This window comes from Macaca mulatta, chromosome 4, assembly GCF_049350105.2.
Source record: "Macaca mulatta isolate MMU2019108-1 chromosome 4, T2T-MMU8v2.0, whole genome shotgun sequence".
Classification (NCBI taxonomy): domain Eukaryota; kingdom Metazoa; phylum Chordata; class Mammalia; order Primates; family Cercopithecidae; genus Macaca; species Macaca mulatta.
The window spans coordinates 80,932,142-80,946,372 of record NC_133409.1 but is presented as its reverse complement, the minus strand read 5'-3'; the positions used below and the strand labels follow the sequence as shown (position 1 = coordinate 80,946,372).

At 37.4% G+C, this 14,231-nt stretch overlaps 1 protein-coding gene across 4 annotated transcripts in view; it reads right to left on the bottom strand.

The window, feature by feature from the left end:
• The window catches only part of HACE1 (HECT domain and ankyrin repeat containing E3 ubiquitin protein ligase 1), a 126,917-nt gene that overhangs the window by 65,092 nt on the left and 47,594 nt on the right, over positions 1–14,231 (bottom strand). For all 4 annotated transcript variants that reach the window (XM_015137024.2, XM_028847311.2, XM_028847314.2 and 1 more), the window contains 4 exons: positions 11,891–11,973; positions 3,759–3,855; positions 3,484–3,585; positions 2,426–2,532 (listed from right to left, as the gene is read on the bottom strand). In XM_015137024.2, coding sequence (XP_014992510.1) covers positions 2,426–2,532; positions 3,484–3,585; positions 3,759–3,855; positions 11,891–11,973 — 389 coding nt within the window. The remainder of the gene's footprint in view (positions 1–2,425; positions 2,533–3,483; positions 3,586–3,758; positions 3,856–11,890; positions 11,974–14,231) is intronic.

Sequence of the window (14,231 nt, the reverse complement as noted above, 5' to 3'; positions counted from 1 at the left end):
ACAATAAATTCTAACTAATAACCAATACTCACTACCAATCCCAACAATGAGATATTTACAGGCCAAAAATGGCCATAAAAATAAGATTCTATAAAGCATTTGGAAGGCAGCACTGTAAAGTGGTGAGACAGCACAGTGTAGCAGAGTAATTTTTTAAAAACTACTATTGTTTTGGCCATGGATTCCTTTTTCCTACCCTGTTTCTCCTGTCCCACTAACCACCCCTGTCATTTTTAGAAGCTAGATTAGAACCTAGAATCTGCTACTTACTACTGAGGATATATATCCAGGTTTATTTATTAGCTTGGCAAATCATTTAACTTCAATTTTTTTACACGTAAAGTGGAGATAACATCTAAATTACAAAGTTACTGTAAGGTTTAAGTGAAATAATATATTTGAATGTTCCTTAGCTTCGTACCTGCTTAATAAGTGATGAAGGTAAACTTAAAAACATAGACACATAAAAACATAAATGCTTTCTAATTACTGTGGAAGTATATACAATCTGACAAATATTTAAGTAGAAAAAACAAGTTTTCTAATGTAGGAAAACAGGTTAAATGGTATTATAGGGGTACTTAAAATAATAACTATCATCACCTCTACTATATACTGGACCCCTTACTTTGCATTTTACAGAATTATCTTATTTCACTCTCACAACTCATTAAGATATTTATTACCAGTTTCCAACAAAATGGAATAAAATCCAGTAAAATCCTGACTAGACTGTAATTTCAACATAGAGATCTTGTCTGTTTTATTCATGATCACCTCACAGATGGCCTAATGGATGGTAGGCCCTCAAAAATACTGGGTGCATTATTTGGCTGGGTGCATTGGCTCACACCAGTAATCCCAGCACTCTGGGAGGCTGAGGCGAGCCAATTGCCTGAGCTCAGGAGTTCAAGACCAGCCTGGGCAACATGGTGAAACCCCATCTCTATTAAAAATACAAAAAATTAGCCGGGCGTGGTGGTGCGTGCCTGTAATCCCAGCTACTTGGGAGGCTGGGGCAGGAGAATTGCTTGAATCTGGGAGGCGGAGGTTGCAGTGAGCCAAGATTGTGCCACTGTACTTCAGCCTGGGCAACAGAGTGAGACTCTGTATAAAAAAATAATAATTATATATGTGTGTGTGTGTGTATATATACATATATACATACACATATATATATGTATATATATATTCGATGGATGGGTGGATGTTGAAGGGAAAAGTTAGTTGCTAAGGTAACACAGTAAATGATGATGTCTGGATGTAAGTCTGAGTCTGGCTGACTCCAAGCCCATGCTTTTAGTTAGTATATCTGAATCTTACAAGGGTTCCATGAAATACACGGATTACTGGGAATAACTAAATAAGAGCATTACGGAAAGCTAGAATTCAATGACTGTTATAGACAGAGTCTATGAGTAGTCTCAATGGTAGAAATAGAATAATTTTTAAAATGAATAAATGGTATATTGAGTAGAATTGCTGAAAAAAGACTAAATGGTTAAAAGAATATAAGAAGGTGATCTTGGAATCACGAAGTATAAGGAACCTAGCAAAGGGCCTTTTAAGTAAACAGTACAGAATGTGATTCTGATCTGAAATACATGAAAAGTCCCAAAGAAGACTGAAACAAATGGCTAGAATAATAAATTTAATAATACAGCTGATTTAAAGAAGTAGCATGGTGTTGGGTGGAAAAAATTTCAGTTGCAACTACAGAGATGGGAGAAGATCTTGACCTGTCAATCTACTAGGAGTGGAAGTAATTAGTAAAACGAATAATATGAAGGGGAAAGCATCCAAATTAGAAAGGGGTCAAATCTGCAGGCTAAGAAATAATAAGGGAATAATCATTTCTCAGTGGCTGCTTATTCCTAATTGGGGTAGCCAGCCACATAGAAAGAAGTGTAGCTACAGAAAAACACTTCATATATAAATTCAAGTAATATAAGGCATTAACTCCATGAACTTAGTGATGAGCCATTAAAACCACAGGATCTTTTAGAAACAATAAAGAACTTAACTGAGGGGGACAGTTCAGAGAAAAAAACTTTATGAGGGGGTCATGAGAGTACACTGAAAAGTTAAACAGTAGCTTGTACCTACTTTTATTTTATTCATTAGTGGTCAAGATTCCTGAACTTTCTCGATTCTTCTTCATGTACATTTACTTACATGTCTAGGTAAGTAATCATTTCACAAAATTCTAGACACATATGCCCAAATTCACTCTCTTCAGAGAGATTAAAATCTCTTTAGCAATAGTTGATTACCCTGGTCCTTTCAAACAAAACAAACCAGAAGTCAGCAAATTTTTATAACATCGTTATCACTGACAAAAGGCGTCCCACAGAATAAACTACTTAGGAGGTGAAGCCAACAGACACTGCTACCTATTGATTTCCTCTTATTGCGAAACACTTACCTAAGCAGTTTATGACCATTTGTTGTAGCAACTTCAGCAAGGCTTGTTAGAATCTTTAGGTACTGACTTTCACTTTGCTGAGACAAATGCTCCAGAACTTGCCGTAACTAAATTTTTTATAAATAAAAAAAATGTGATTACATGGCAATCCATTAAATCTTATTAAACAATTAAGTACTTATTAATTATCTTAAAGCCAATTAGTCTAAATCAAGTCCTTTAGTTATTCTGCCTTGCATACATTTAAAAGCTAATATAGAGATATAATGATACACAATAAAATCTTTGTTGAAAATCACCCAGTTACAAAACAATAGTAAATATAGATAGAATTTTAAAAACACCAAGTATAGTTTTGGAAATTTAATTCTAAACTTCTAAAATAAAAGAGAAATTTAGAGCAATTTTTCTGAGACTTAAACTATCACAAACACATAGCTGAGTAAACTAGTGATTACCAATCATAATGATATTCCTCCACAGTCTTTTCCTCTTGCCATGGGAACATTTTTTTTTTTTTTATTTAAAGTCACAGCATCACTGTATCGCCCAGGCTAGAGTGTAGCAGGCAGGGACATGATCTCGGCTCACTGCAGGCTCAACCTCCTAGGCTCAATCCCTCCTCCCAGCTCAGCCTCCCAAGCAGCTCGGACTACAAACGCATGCCACTACATATAGCTAATTTTTGTAATTTTTTTTTTAAGAGACTGTGTCTTTGTTGCACAAGCTAGTCTCAAACTCATGGACTCAAGCAATCCACCCACCTCAGCCTCCCAAAATGCTGGAATTACAGGCGTGATACCACACCCAGCCTATTCTAGTTATCTTAAGGAGAGACCAAAGACCCATAGGGCAGAAGATTTATATGGCCAAATATTAGCAAAAACTGTATTAATTATTATCTAACTCATACTTATCCTATAATGCAGATAAGCTAATTATTAAGATATTTGTGACAATAAGGAAAATTACTAAGCTAAGCACATTTGTAAAATGTCATATATGCTAAGCAGAAATAAAGTGTCTTCATTTACAAGCTACTAGCACAAATACATTACCATGTTTTCTCGGAGGTCTTCATTCTGTGTCATTTGAATAATAGTCTGAAAAAGCCTCGGGTGATACTGAATTAACACTTCACAAGTCTCTCCATATCCACCCTAAAAACAAGACTTCAAATTATCCAGGTTTAAAAACAGTTCCTTTTAAAGTTTATATTCTTCACACAATAAAAATCTTTGCACCTACCCTTTCATTGAAAAAAATTATAATTGTTACCACTCCAGTTTCTATTATAAAGATAAGGGGCTCAGAATATAAATTAAAAACATACCTGCACACATAAATCCAGAGGAGTTACTCCATTTTTATCTGGCAGATATTTGGCCCCTCGTAGTAGTAGAATCTGTGCTGTATCTCTCTGACCATGACTGTGTAGAAAGAGAAGCAAGTTAAAAAGACAATCTTTTTAAAAGTCTTTCTCTACGAATTATGGATAGTCATTTATTATGAGTCAATAAAAACTAACAATTTTAAAAATTAAGACAAGAGGATGTGAAACACATGCTCACAATCAGAAAAACTTCTCTCAAAGTTAAGCCATGCTTTCACTATGTAGACCAGAAAGTGGCCTACTAAATTTTAGAATTGAATTTGTGTCACATTTCCTAAAATAGGCATAATATTTTGGGGATAAGTAACTACTACTGAGCCTTCTGCTTTATTTTTTTCTTACATTCACTTCCTAATCTCTCTCTCCACCTTAACTTGACCATTTGCAACTTTAGCCTCACCTTCTTCCTACTACACACATCCAAGTCTCTAAGCTTCTTAATCCAAAAGAACCTCAAGAGTCAAAACAAGAGTACATTTTATGGCACACTTGTAATACGTTGTCAAAAAAAAAATTAAAACAAAGGAAGGAGAAAAGTAAAACCAATGGAAGAGAATCTGGGGAAAAAGGGAACATGAAGTGGGGTTATTAGCCAAAAATACTATCTAGCTTTTGACCTTCATTTTACCAACCCACTCAGTTTGGCTTCTGCAGATGGGTATTCAATCTGTCCTAGAATGAACTCTCCTATCCACATGCCTCATTCCCTGATTGCTCTCTCTTGTAGAAATAGAATTGGTAACTATCACTCCAGGGAAATTAATGTTAACGGCTGATTCTTAAGAAATGCCCAGGGCCAGGCATGGTGACTCACACCTGTAATCCCAGCACTTTGGGAGGTCAGGGTAGGTGGATCACCTGAGGTCAGGAGTTCAAGACCAGCCTGGCCAACATGGTGAAACCCCGTCTCTATTAAAAATTCAAAATTAGCTGGGCGTGGTGGCAGGTGCCTGTAATCCCAGCTACTTGGGAGGCTAAGGCAGGAGAATCACTTGAACCCAGGAGGCAGAGATTGCAGTGAGCCAAGAATGCCCCATTGTACTCCAGCCTGGGTAACAAGAGCGAAACCCTGTCAAGAAAAGAAAGAAAAAAAAAGAAAAGGGAAGGGAGGGAGGGGAGGGGGGGATGGGATGGAAGGGGAAGGGAAGGGAAAAGGAAAAGGAAAAGAGAAAGAAAGAAAGGTCCAAATAAGTTGTACAGTTTGGAAGAGCATGAATCCAAAAAGTACTCTGTATATGAGAAAAGCAAGTAATCAAAGCACAGGTGAAACTAGAACTCAGGCACCTGGGCTTCTAGACCAATAGTCTTTCCACAATAACATTACCTAGAGAGGCATGTGATTTCACAAAGAAAAACACTACACAGATTTCTCAGAAACTTAAAATTCTGTTTCACAAAATGGCACTGTATGAAAAATAATTTATAGCCAATTGGAATTAAAGTGTTTTTAAAAAAAACTTAATAGTATCCTACTATGAATCTAGTGCCAGAAAACCCTGCAACAGTTATTATAGGTCTATCACTCTCTTGATACTTTATTATTACACTGATTATCTTCCTTAATACCAATAAGCCAGAACTTAAGAATAATATCTAATTTATTCGAGAAAAATCAAAAAAGTAAATCAGCAATCCCTTTGAAAGGAACAATAATCAGCTTTACCAGCATCAAGCAAGAAGTCTTCATCAAGCATTACTTGTCATTCAGCTCAAAGTGTTGGTCAAGATGTTATAAACAATAGCTAACGGTGATTAATGTTTAATTTACACTGTTCCTTTCTTTCACATACCTAAAAATAGAGGCCAAGTGAAAAGCAACTAACTTGAGCTTAATTTATTTAGGGATATAGTGATACTTTTGCTAGTAGCCAAGGTTCTAAGGAATCCATCTTATAAAACTGCTGAGTTCAATTTTAATGATATCTCTTTTACAGTTCTTTAACATCCATGTGTCCAATTTTTTCCAATTAAATTGTAAACTTCTTGACAGTAGACCTGTTCCATACCACCAAGCATGGCAGTTGTCTTATAACATGTACTCGATACATTCAATGAATTGTATTATAGGCTTTAACTTCAGACACCGTTCATTTGACAAATAAGTATTAAAGACAACACCGCACTATAGAAAATAACAAGAGACCTGAAACACAATTTATTTAGGATACACTAGGTAACAAGCATTATGCTCAGTCCTCTGTCCAAAGTCTGACTTAGTGCTGACACTGTTATAAGCCTCCTTAAATTAAGCGAACAGGAGGCCATTAGCCTGAGACAGTCACTATACTTCTGAGTTCCTCTGTAACAAACTTCAGCTTAACTTGGGAGTATGTATTTTGCAACAAAGAGCGGTTTCAAGAAATTAGACAGCCAATTCTTCACACCATGACCAAATTAGGCAAATACATACATAAGGGTAGCCAGTCACGTGATTTCTCTACTTTGCTTCCATATTCAGCCTATAAAAGCTCATTACTTAGAAACTGCTGGGAAGAGCTCTCTCACCCGCTTCTGATTCTGAGTGCTGCCTGATTCATGAATCGTTTTTCATTTAAATAAACTTAAAACTTATTTTTTCTAAGATTTTTATTTTAACAATATTCACCCAATTTTTCAGATGAGAAAACCATGGCTCAAGAATATAATGGAGCTGCTCAAGATGAACAGTTACATGGCAGACCAGAATTTGAATCTGTATCAGTCTGACTCCAAAATCTTTCATCGATATCATGCTGCTCTAGCAAGATAAACAGAGATTGTCCTTTATGTTTTGTGACCTGTAAAAGTAAACAATTTAGTCTCAAGACTCCCGTTCCAAGATGGCCGAATATGAACAGCTCCGGTCTGCAGCTCCCAGAGTGATCGACACAGAAGATAGGTGATTTCTGCATTTCCAAATGAGGTACCTGGTTGATCTCAATGGGACTGGTTGGACAGCAGGTGCAGCCCACGGAGGGTGAGCCGAAGTAGGGTGGGGCGTCGCCTCACCTGGGAAGCCCAAGGGGTCGGGGGATTTCCCTTTCCTAGCCAAGGGAAGCCGTGACAGACTACCTGGAAAAACAGGACACTCCTGCCAAAATACTGCACTTTTCCCAAGGTCTTAGCAAACAACACACCAGGAGATTCCGTCCCATGCCTGGCTCGGCGGGTCCCATGCCCACGGAGCCTTGCTCACTGCTAACGCAGCAGTCTGAGATTGACCTGCCAGGCTGCCAGGGGCATCTGCCATTACTGAGGCTTGAGTAGGTAAACAAAGCTACCAGGAAGCTCGAACTAGGTGGAGCCCACTGCAGCTCAGCAAGGCCTACTGCCTCTATAGACTCCACCTCTGTGGGCAGGGCATAGCTGAATAAAAGGCAGCAGACAACTTCTGCAGACTTAAATGTCGCTGTCTGACAGCTCGGAAGAGAGCAGTGGTTCTCCCAGCATGGCGTCTGAGTTCTGAGAATGGACAGACTGCCTCCTCAAGTGGGTCCCTGACCCCTGTGTAGCCTAACTGGGAGACACCTCCTAGTAGGGGCCGACAGACACCTCATACAGGCGGGTGCCCCTCTGCGACGAAGCTTCCAGAGGAAGGAACAGGCAGCAATATTTGCTATTCTGCAACCTCCGCTGGTGATACCCAGGCAAACAGGGTCTGGAATGGACCTCCAGCAAACTCCGACAGACCTGCAGCTGAGGGGTCTGACTGTCAGAAGGAAAACTAACAAACAGAAAGGAATAGTATCAACAACAACAAAAAGGACATCCACACCAACACTTCATCTGTAGGTCACCAACATCAAAGACCAAAGGTAGACAAAACCACAAAGATGGGGAGAAACCAGAGCAGAAAAGCTGAAAATTCTAAAAACCAGAGTGCCTCTTCTCCTCCAATGGATCGCAGCTCCTCACCAGCAACGGAACAAAGAGGGATGGAGAATGGCTTTGACGAGTTGACAGAAGTAGGCTTCAGAAGGTTGGTAATAACTACTTCTCCAAGCTAAAGAAAGATGTTCTAACCCATCACAAGGAAACTAAAAACCTTGAAAAAAGGTTACATTAATGGCTAACTAGAATAAACAGTGTAGAGAAGACGTTAAATGACCTGATGGAGCTGAAAACCATGGCTGGAGAACTCTGTAACGCATGCACAAGCTTCAATAGCCAATTTGATCAAGTGTAAGAAAGGATATCAGTGAATGAAGACCAAATTAATGAAATAAAGCGAGAAGACAAGATTAGAGAAAAAAAGAGTAAAAAGAAATGAACAAAACCTCCAAGAAATATGGGACTATGTGAAAAGACCAAATCTATGTCTGATTGTTGTACCTGAAAGTGGCGGGGAGAATGAAGCCAAATTGGAAAACACTCTTCAGGATATTATCCAGGAGAACTTCCCCAATCTAGCAAGACAGGCCAACATTCAAATTCAGGAAACACAGAGAACACCACAAAGATACTCCTCGAGAAGAGCAACTCCAAGACACATAATTGTCAGATTCACCAAGGCTGAAATGAAGGAAAAAATATTAAGGGCAGCCAGAGAGAAAGGTCGGGTTACCCACAAAGGCAAGTCCATCAGACTAACAGAGGATCTCTCAGCAGAAACCCTACAAGTCAGAAGAGAGTGGGAGCTAATATTCAACATTCTTAAAGAAAATAATTTTCAACTCAGAATTTCATATCAAGCCAAATTAAGCTTCATAAGTGGAGAAATAAAATCCTTTACAGACATGCAAATGCTGAGAGATTTTGTCACCACCAGACGTGCCTTACAAGAGCTCCTCCTGAAGGAAGCACTAAACATGAAAAGCAACAACCAGTACCAGCCATGGCAAAAACATGCCAAACTGTAAAGACCATCAATGCTATGAAAAAACTGCATCAATTAATAAGCAAAATAATCAGCTAACATAATGACAGGATCAAATTCACACATAATAATATTAACCTTAAATGCAAATGGGCTAAATGCCCCAATTAAAAGACATACTGGCAAACTGGATAAAGGGTCAAGACACATCAGTGTGCTGTATTCAGGAGACCCATCTCACATGCAGAGACACACATAGGCTCAAAAAAGAGGGATGGAAGAAGATCTACTAAGCAAATGGAAAGCAAAAAAAAAAAAAAAAAAAAAAAGCAGGGGTTGCAATCCTGGATAAAACAGACTTTAAACCAACAAAGATCAAAAGAGACAAGGCCATTACATAATGGTAAAGGGATCAATTCAACAAGAAGAGCTAACTATCCTAAATATATAAGCACCCAATACAGGAGCACCCAGATTCATAAACCAAGTCCTTAGAGACATACAAAGAGACTTAGACTCCCACACAATAATAATGGGAGACTTAAACACCTCACTGTAAATAATAGACAGATCAACACAACAGAAGGCTAACAAGGATATCCAGGACTTTAACTATGCACCAAGCACACCTAATAGACATCTACAGAACTTTCCATTCCAAATCAACAGAATATACATTATTCTCAGCACCACATTGCACTTATTCTAAAATTGATCACATAATTGGAAGTAAAGCACTCCTCAGCAAACGTAAAAGAACAGAAATCACACACTGTCTCTCAGAGCACAGTGCAATCAAATTAGAACTCAGGATTAAGAAACTCACTCAAAACCGTACAACTACATGGAAACTGAACAGCCTGTTCCTGAATGACTACTGGGTAAATAACGAAATTAAGGCAGAAATAAAGATGTTCTTTGAAACCAATGAGAACAAAGACACAATGTACCAGAATCTCTGGGACACATTTAAAGCAACATGCAGAGGGAAATTTATAGCACTAAATGCCCACAAGAGAAAGCAGAAAGATCAAAAATCAACACCCTAACATTACAATTAAAAGAACTAGAGAAGCAACAGCAAACAAATTCAAAAGTTAGCAGAGGGCAAGAAATAACTAAGATCAGAGCAGAACTGAAGGAGACAGAGACACAGAAAAACAATGAATCCAGGAGCTGTTTCGAACAGAGCAACAAAATAGCTAGACTGCTAGCAAGACTAATAAAGAAGAGAGAGAAGAATCAAATAGACACAGCAAAAAATGATAACGGGGGTATCACCACCTATCCTACAGAAATACAAACTACCATCAGAGAATACTATAAACACCCCTACGCAAATAAACTAGAAAATCTAGAAGAAATGAATAAATTCCTGGACGCATATACCTTCCCAAGACTAAACCAGGAAGAAGTTGAATCTCTGAATACACCAATAACAGGCTCTGAAATTGAGGCAATAATTAATAGCCTACCAACCAAGAAAAGTCAGAATAGATGGATTCACAGCCGAATTCTACCAGAGGTACAAAGAGGAGCTGGTACCATTCCTCTGAATGGCTAGTACCATTCCTTCTGAAACTATTCCAATCAATAGACAAAGAAGGAATCCTCCCTAACTCATTTTATGAAGCCAGCATTTTTTTTAAGATCACTTTGCTGAGGAAACAAGAGACTGGAGGGAAACAACATAGGAATCAGGGAGACCAGTGTAGAGATTACTGAAGTACTCTAAGCAAAAGGTAACAACATTAAGGTGGTTTTGGTTGAGTTAGAAGTTGAGATTCCAAACATATTCTGAAGGTAGAATTTACAGAACTTACTAATAAATTCCAAGTTCACAAAGAGAGAGAGAGAAATAAAAAATAACCTAATTATTTCTAATTTAAACAACTGAGAGGATAAGGTTTCTATTGATTAAGATGAGGAAAAACTGGAGGAAAGGTTTGAGGAGGAAAATCTGAAGCTATATTTTGACATGTTAATATCTGAGATTCTGCGGTACTTCTAAGTGATGATGTTAATCAGGGAGATGGACATTCAAATCTGGAGCTTCAAAAAAAGGTCTGATCTAAAGATAACCCTTCAAGATAGGATATGATTATGGGGGATCAAATGATGGTATTATTCATAAATTCAGGACACTATGGAAGGAACTGGTTTTCTAGCCAAGCAACCAAATCATAAATATAATGTTAAGAAAGTGGCTGGAATCAGAAAGATCTGCAAGTCTAGAAACCCAAAAGCCCCTGAATTCTAATACAGGGTTGTTAAACAGATGATCTGAATCGGTCTCATCAAAGGAACATGAGAGACCCCAAAAAAGAAGCTAAACAAGAAAAAATGCAGGTCTTTCAACCTAAAACCAACTTCCAATAAAATGATATAAAACAGAAAAAAAGAAGAAGAGAGGAGCTTTCTGGAGAGCTCTATATCGGGATATAAAGGCCGAAATAAATATTACAATTCATACAATTTAAATCAAAAAGAAGAATCACTATAGTGTTCTGTGAACTGATGCTAACTGCAAACTACATTTACATAATACATAATAGATAGGTGTGTATATATTTTTATATATGTGTGTGGGTGTGACAGCATGTGTATAATTATACTATTAGCTCCTTAGGGACTAGAGTTTATTACTGTTTTACACACCTACAACAATGCATGACACAGTGAGTGCTAACTAAACATTTGATGAATACATGAATGAATAAGTGAACGAAATGCACACGTCAAGAAAATGAACCAATACAGAAATACGAAAATAACTTAATGTATAACAACATCTAACAAGACTGACTCAAGATATTTTTTTGGTTATAGATACAGAGAAATAAAGACATGGCTTTGGATCAAGATATATTCCAACAGCTTATCCCACTGGAAATGACCTGGTTACAGAATACAGTAAACTATGGGAATTACCAGGTTACCAATTTGTCTTTTGTTAATAAGTACTTAGTCTAAAATTGAAGTAATCAAGCAAATCAAAAGCTCCCACATATAACATAAAAGCAATGGCAATTAAATATAACAGAAAATACTTTTCCTCATGCAGTTAAGTAATAGAAACATAACACTTCATCTTAAAAGAGAGATTATACTTAATCTTAAAAGAGAGCACAATATTTGTGGGAAAACAAGAGCTTTAGAAAATACACAGAAATATGTGTGTCTAGAAATAGAGTATACATACATCTGGAAATATATTTCTTTATATACATATATATACACGAGTATACACAGCATCTGGAAATATAAAATATCATACCTGCAAGCAAAGTACAATGGAGTTGCTCCTGATACATTTGGCCTGTTAATATCAGCACCACTGTCTAGCAAGCATTGCACTGTCTGAAGGGGAAAAAAATAATTAAAAGTAAAGCCAGAGGAATGAAACAAAAGATACAATTACCACAATTTTAGTCCATATAAGGAAAGTTCTTTCCACAGCTTGAAGCTTTACATAGGAACTGACTGGACATGTGACAATTCCTAAGGCTGAGCAAATTCAACTTTTTGTAAGCTCTAAGTTTCTCAGGCACAACACAATACATGTGGAATTCTCAGTGTAATAGAAATTGTGCTAATCTGGAAGTCTTTAGAGCAGCACTGTATCAAAAGTAGTCAGTAGTCACATATGGCTACCAAGTACTTGAAATGTGGCTAGTACAGCTAAGAAACTAAAATTTTAATTGTATTTAATTATAGCTCATTTGAATCTAAATAGTCACATGTGGCTAGTGAATTGGACCCTACTGCTTTAGACATTTAAATTTAAATTGCTTTAAATACCAGAATTCTTCACCTCTAAAAAAATAAGTACCAAAGTAAAACTTTCCCAAAGTCAAGAGAATAATTATTAAAATACAAAATTTTAAAAAGCTAAGAAACCCTTTTGCTATTAACAGTAGCATATACAGGCTCAATTTCACTGATTGCCATTAATACATACTTAGTCCCCTAAGTTCTACTCCTCCAATCATTTGACTCATACTAAAAGAGTACGCTAATATAAAATCTTAAAAATACATATCTGTTGATTAAGGACAGGATAGGGCCCAGTTGAAAACCTTTTAAAAAAAAAACTTATATGGTTTTATTCCTAAAATTCTAATTTGAGTTTTTCCTGCAAAAAGGAAGAAAATGTAAAAACATAAAACATGAGGCAATAGGTGGCTTGAGGCCAGTAGTTTGAGACCAGTTTATTCTATATAGTGAGACCCCATTTTTACAAAAACATTAAAAAATGAGCTAGTCATGGTAGCACATCATAGTAGTAGGCCTAGCTACTCAGGAGGCTGAGGCGGGAGGATCGTTTGAGCCCAGGAGCTCAAGGCTACTATGAACTATATTACACCACTGCATTCCAGCCTGGACAACAGAGCAGGGCCCCTTAATAGTTTGAAATTAGACATTTATTACTTCTGGATTGAACATATCTGTTCATCTTTTTTGCTGCTTTTAAACAAAGCACAATGTCCGTAAAATAATAAAACTAAACACCTAAAGGAAGAAGAACAAGAAAGAAAACAACAGCATACTGGATGAGCCAGTAAGTTTTGGAAATACAGCAAGCAAATGGAGAAATAGTAACTCACTTAGCAGATCAAAGAAAGCTGAAGTCTAACTGCCCACAAACGGAGATTCCAACAATAAGCAACTAAATTCTTACTCCAGAACACACACATTAAGAAAAAAAAAAAAAAAAAAAAGGAATAGAGGAAATTGGAAGTACCAGGTACCTTGGAACATAGGAGTGGTTATGTAGAGCTAAAAATAGGAGGAATAGTTGAAAGTCAATAAAAGAAACAGACTCTCCCTTAGGACCTTTCTTCCCATCCCATCCAGTTAGTTACTATCCCTCTTTAAATTGTCTCAGAAGATGGGAAGTTTACTCTCTGCACAAAGTGAACAGAGAGTCTCTGGAATGGGAGCCAAGAAACACAGGTGGAGCAAAGATGAGGAGCCATCGTGAAAACAACAAATTAAGTGAAAACCTCCAGCCTCCACGTTCCAACTAGGCTCCCAGAAATCCAGCAGGCAGGCTTAAAAACCTCAGGTAGAAGGAATTAAAAGCTTCCTCTCAATACTGGCATCAGAAAAGAATCTTACAGATACTGGCATGAGACAGTCCCCAGAGAAACAGCTCAGTTCAGACAGACACAGTGGCTCATGCCTGTAATTCTAAGACTTTGGAAAACCAAGGTGGAAAGATCATTTGAGGCCAGGAGTTCAAGACCAGCCTGGGCAATTTAGAGAGATCCCATTTCCACAACAAAATTTTAAAATTAGCCAAGCATGGTGCTGCATGCAAGACACTATCTGTAAAGCAAGACCCTATGTCTAAAAAGAAATAAAAATTAAAAATAAAGAAACAGCCCAATTCGGAACAATGGGTCTATAGCAGTCGTCCCCAACCAAGGTTAAAATTTCCCTCTGAGAACATGAGGCAACTTTTTTATTTTTATGACCGCGGAAGGGAAACTGCTATTGGCAGCTAGTGGGTAGAGGTCAGGGATGCAGCTAAACATCCTAAAACGCAGATGACAGCCCCCACAACAAAGAATTATCAGATCCAAAATACCAATAGTGTTGAGACTGAGAAACCT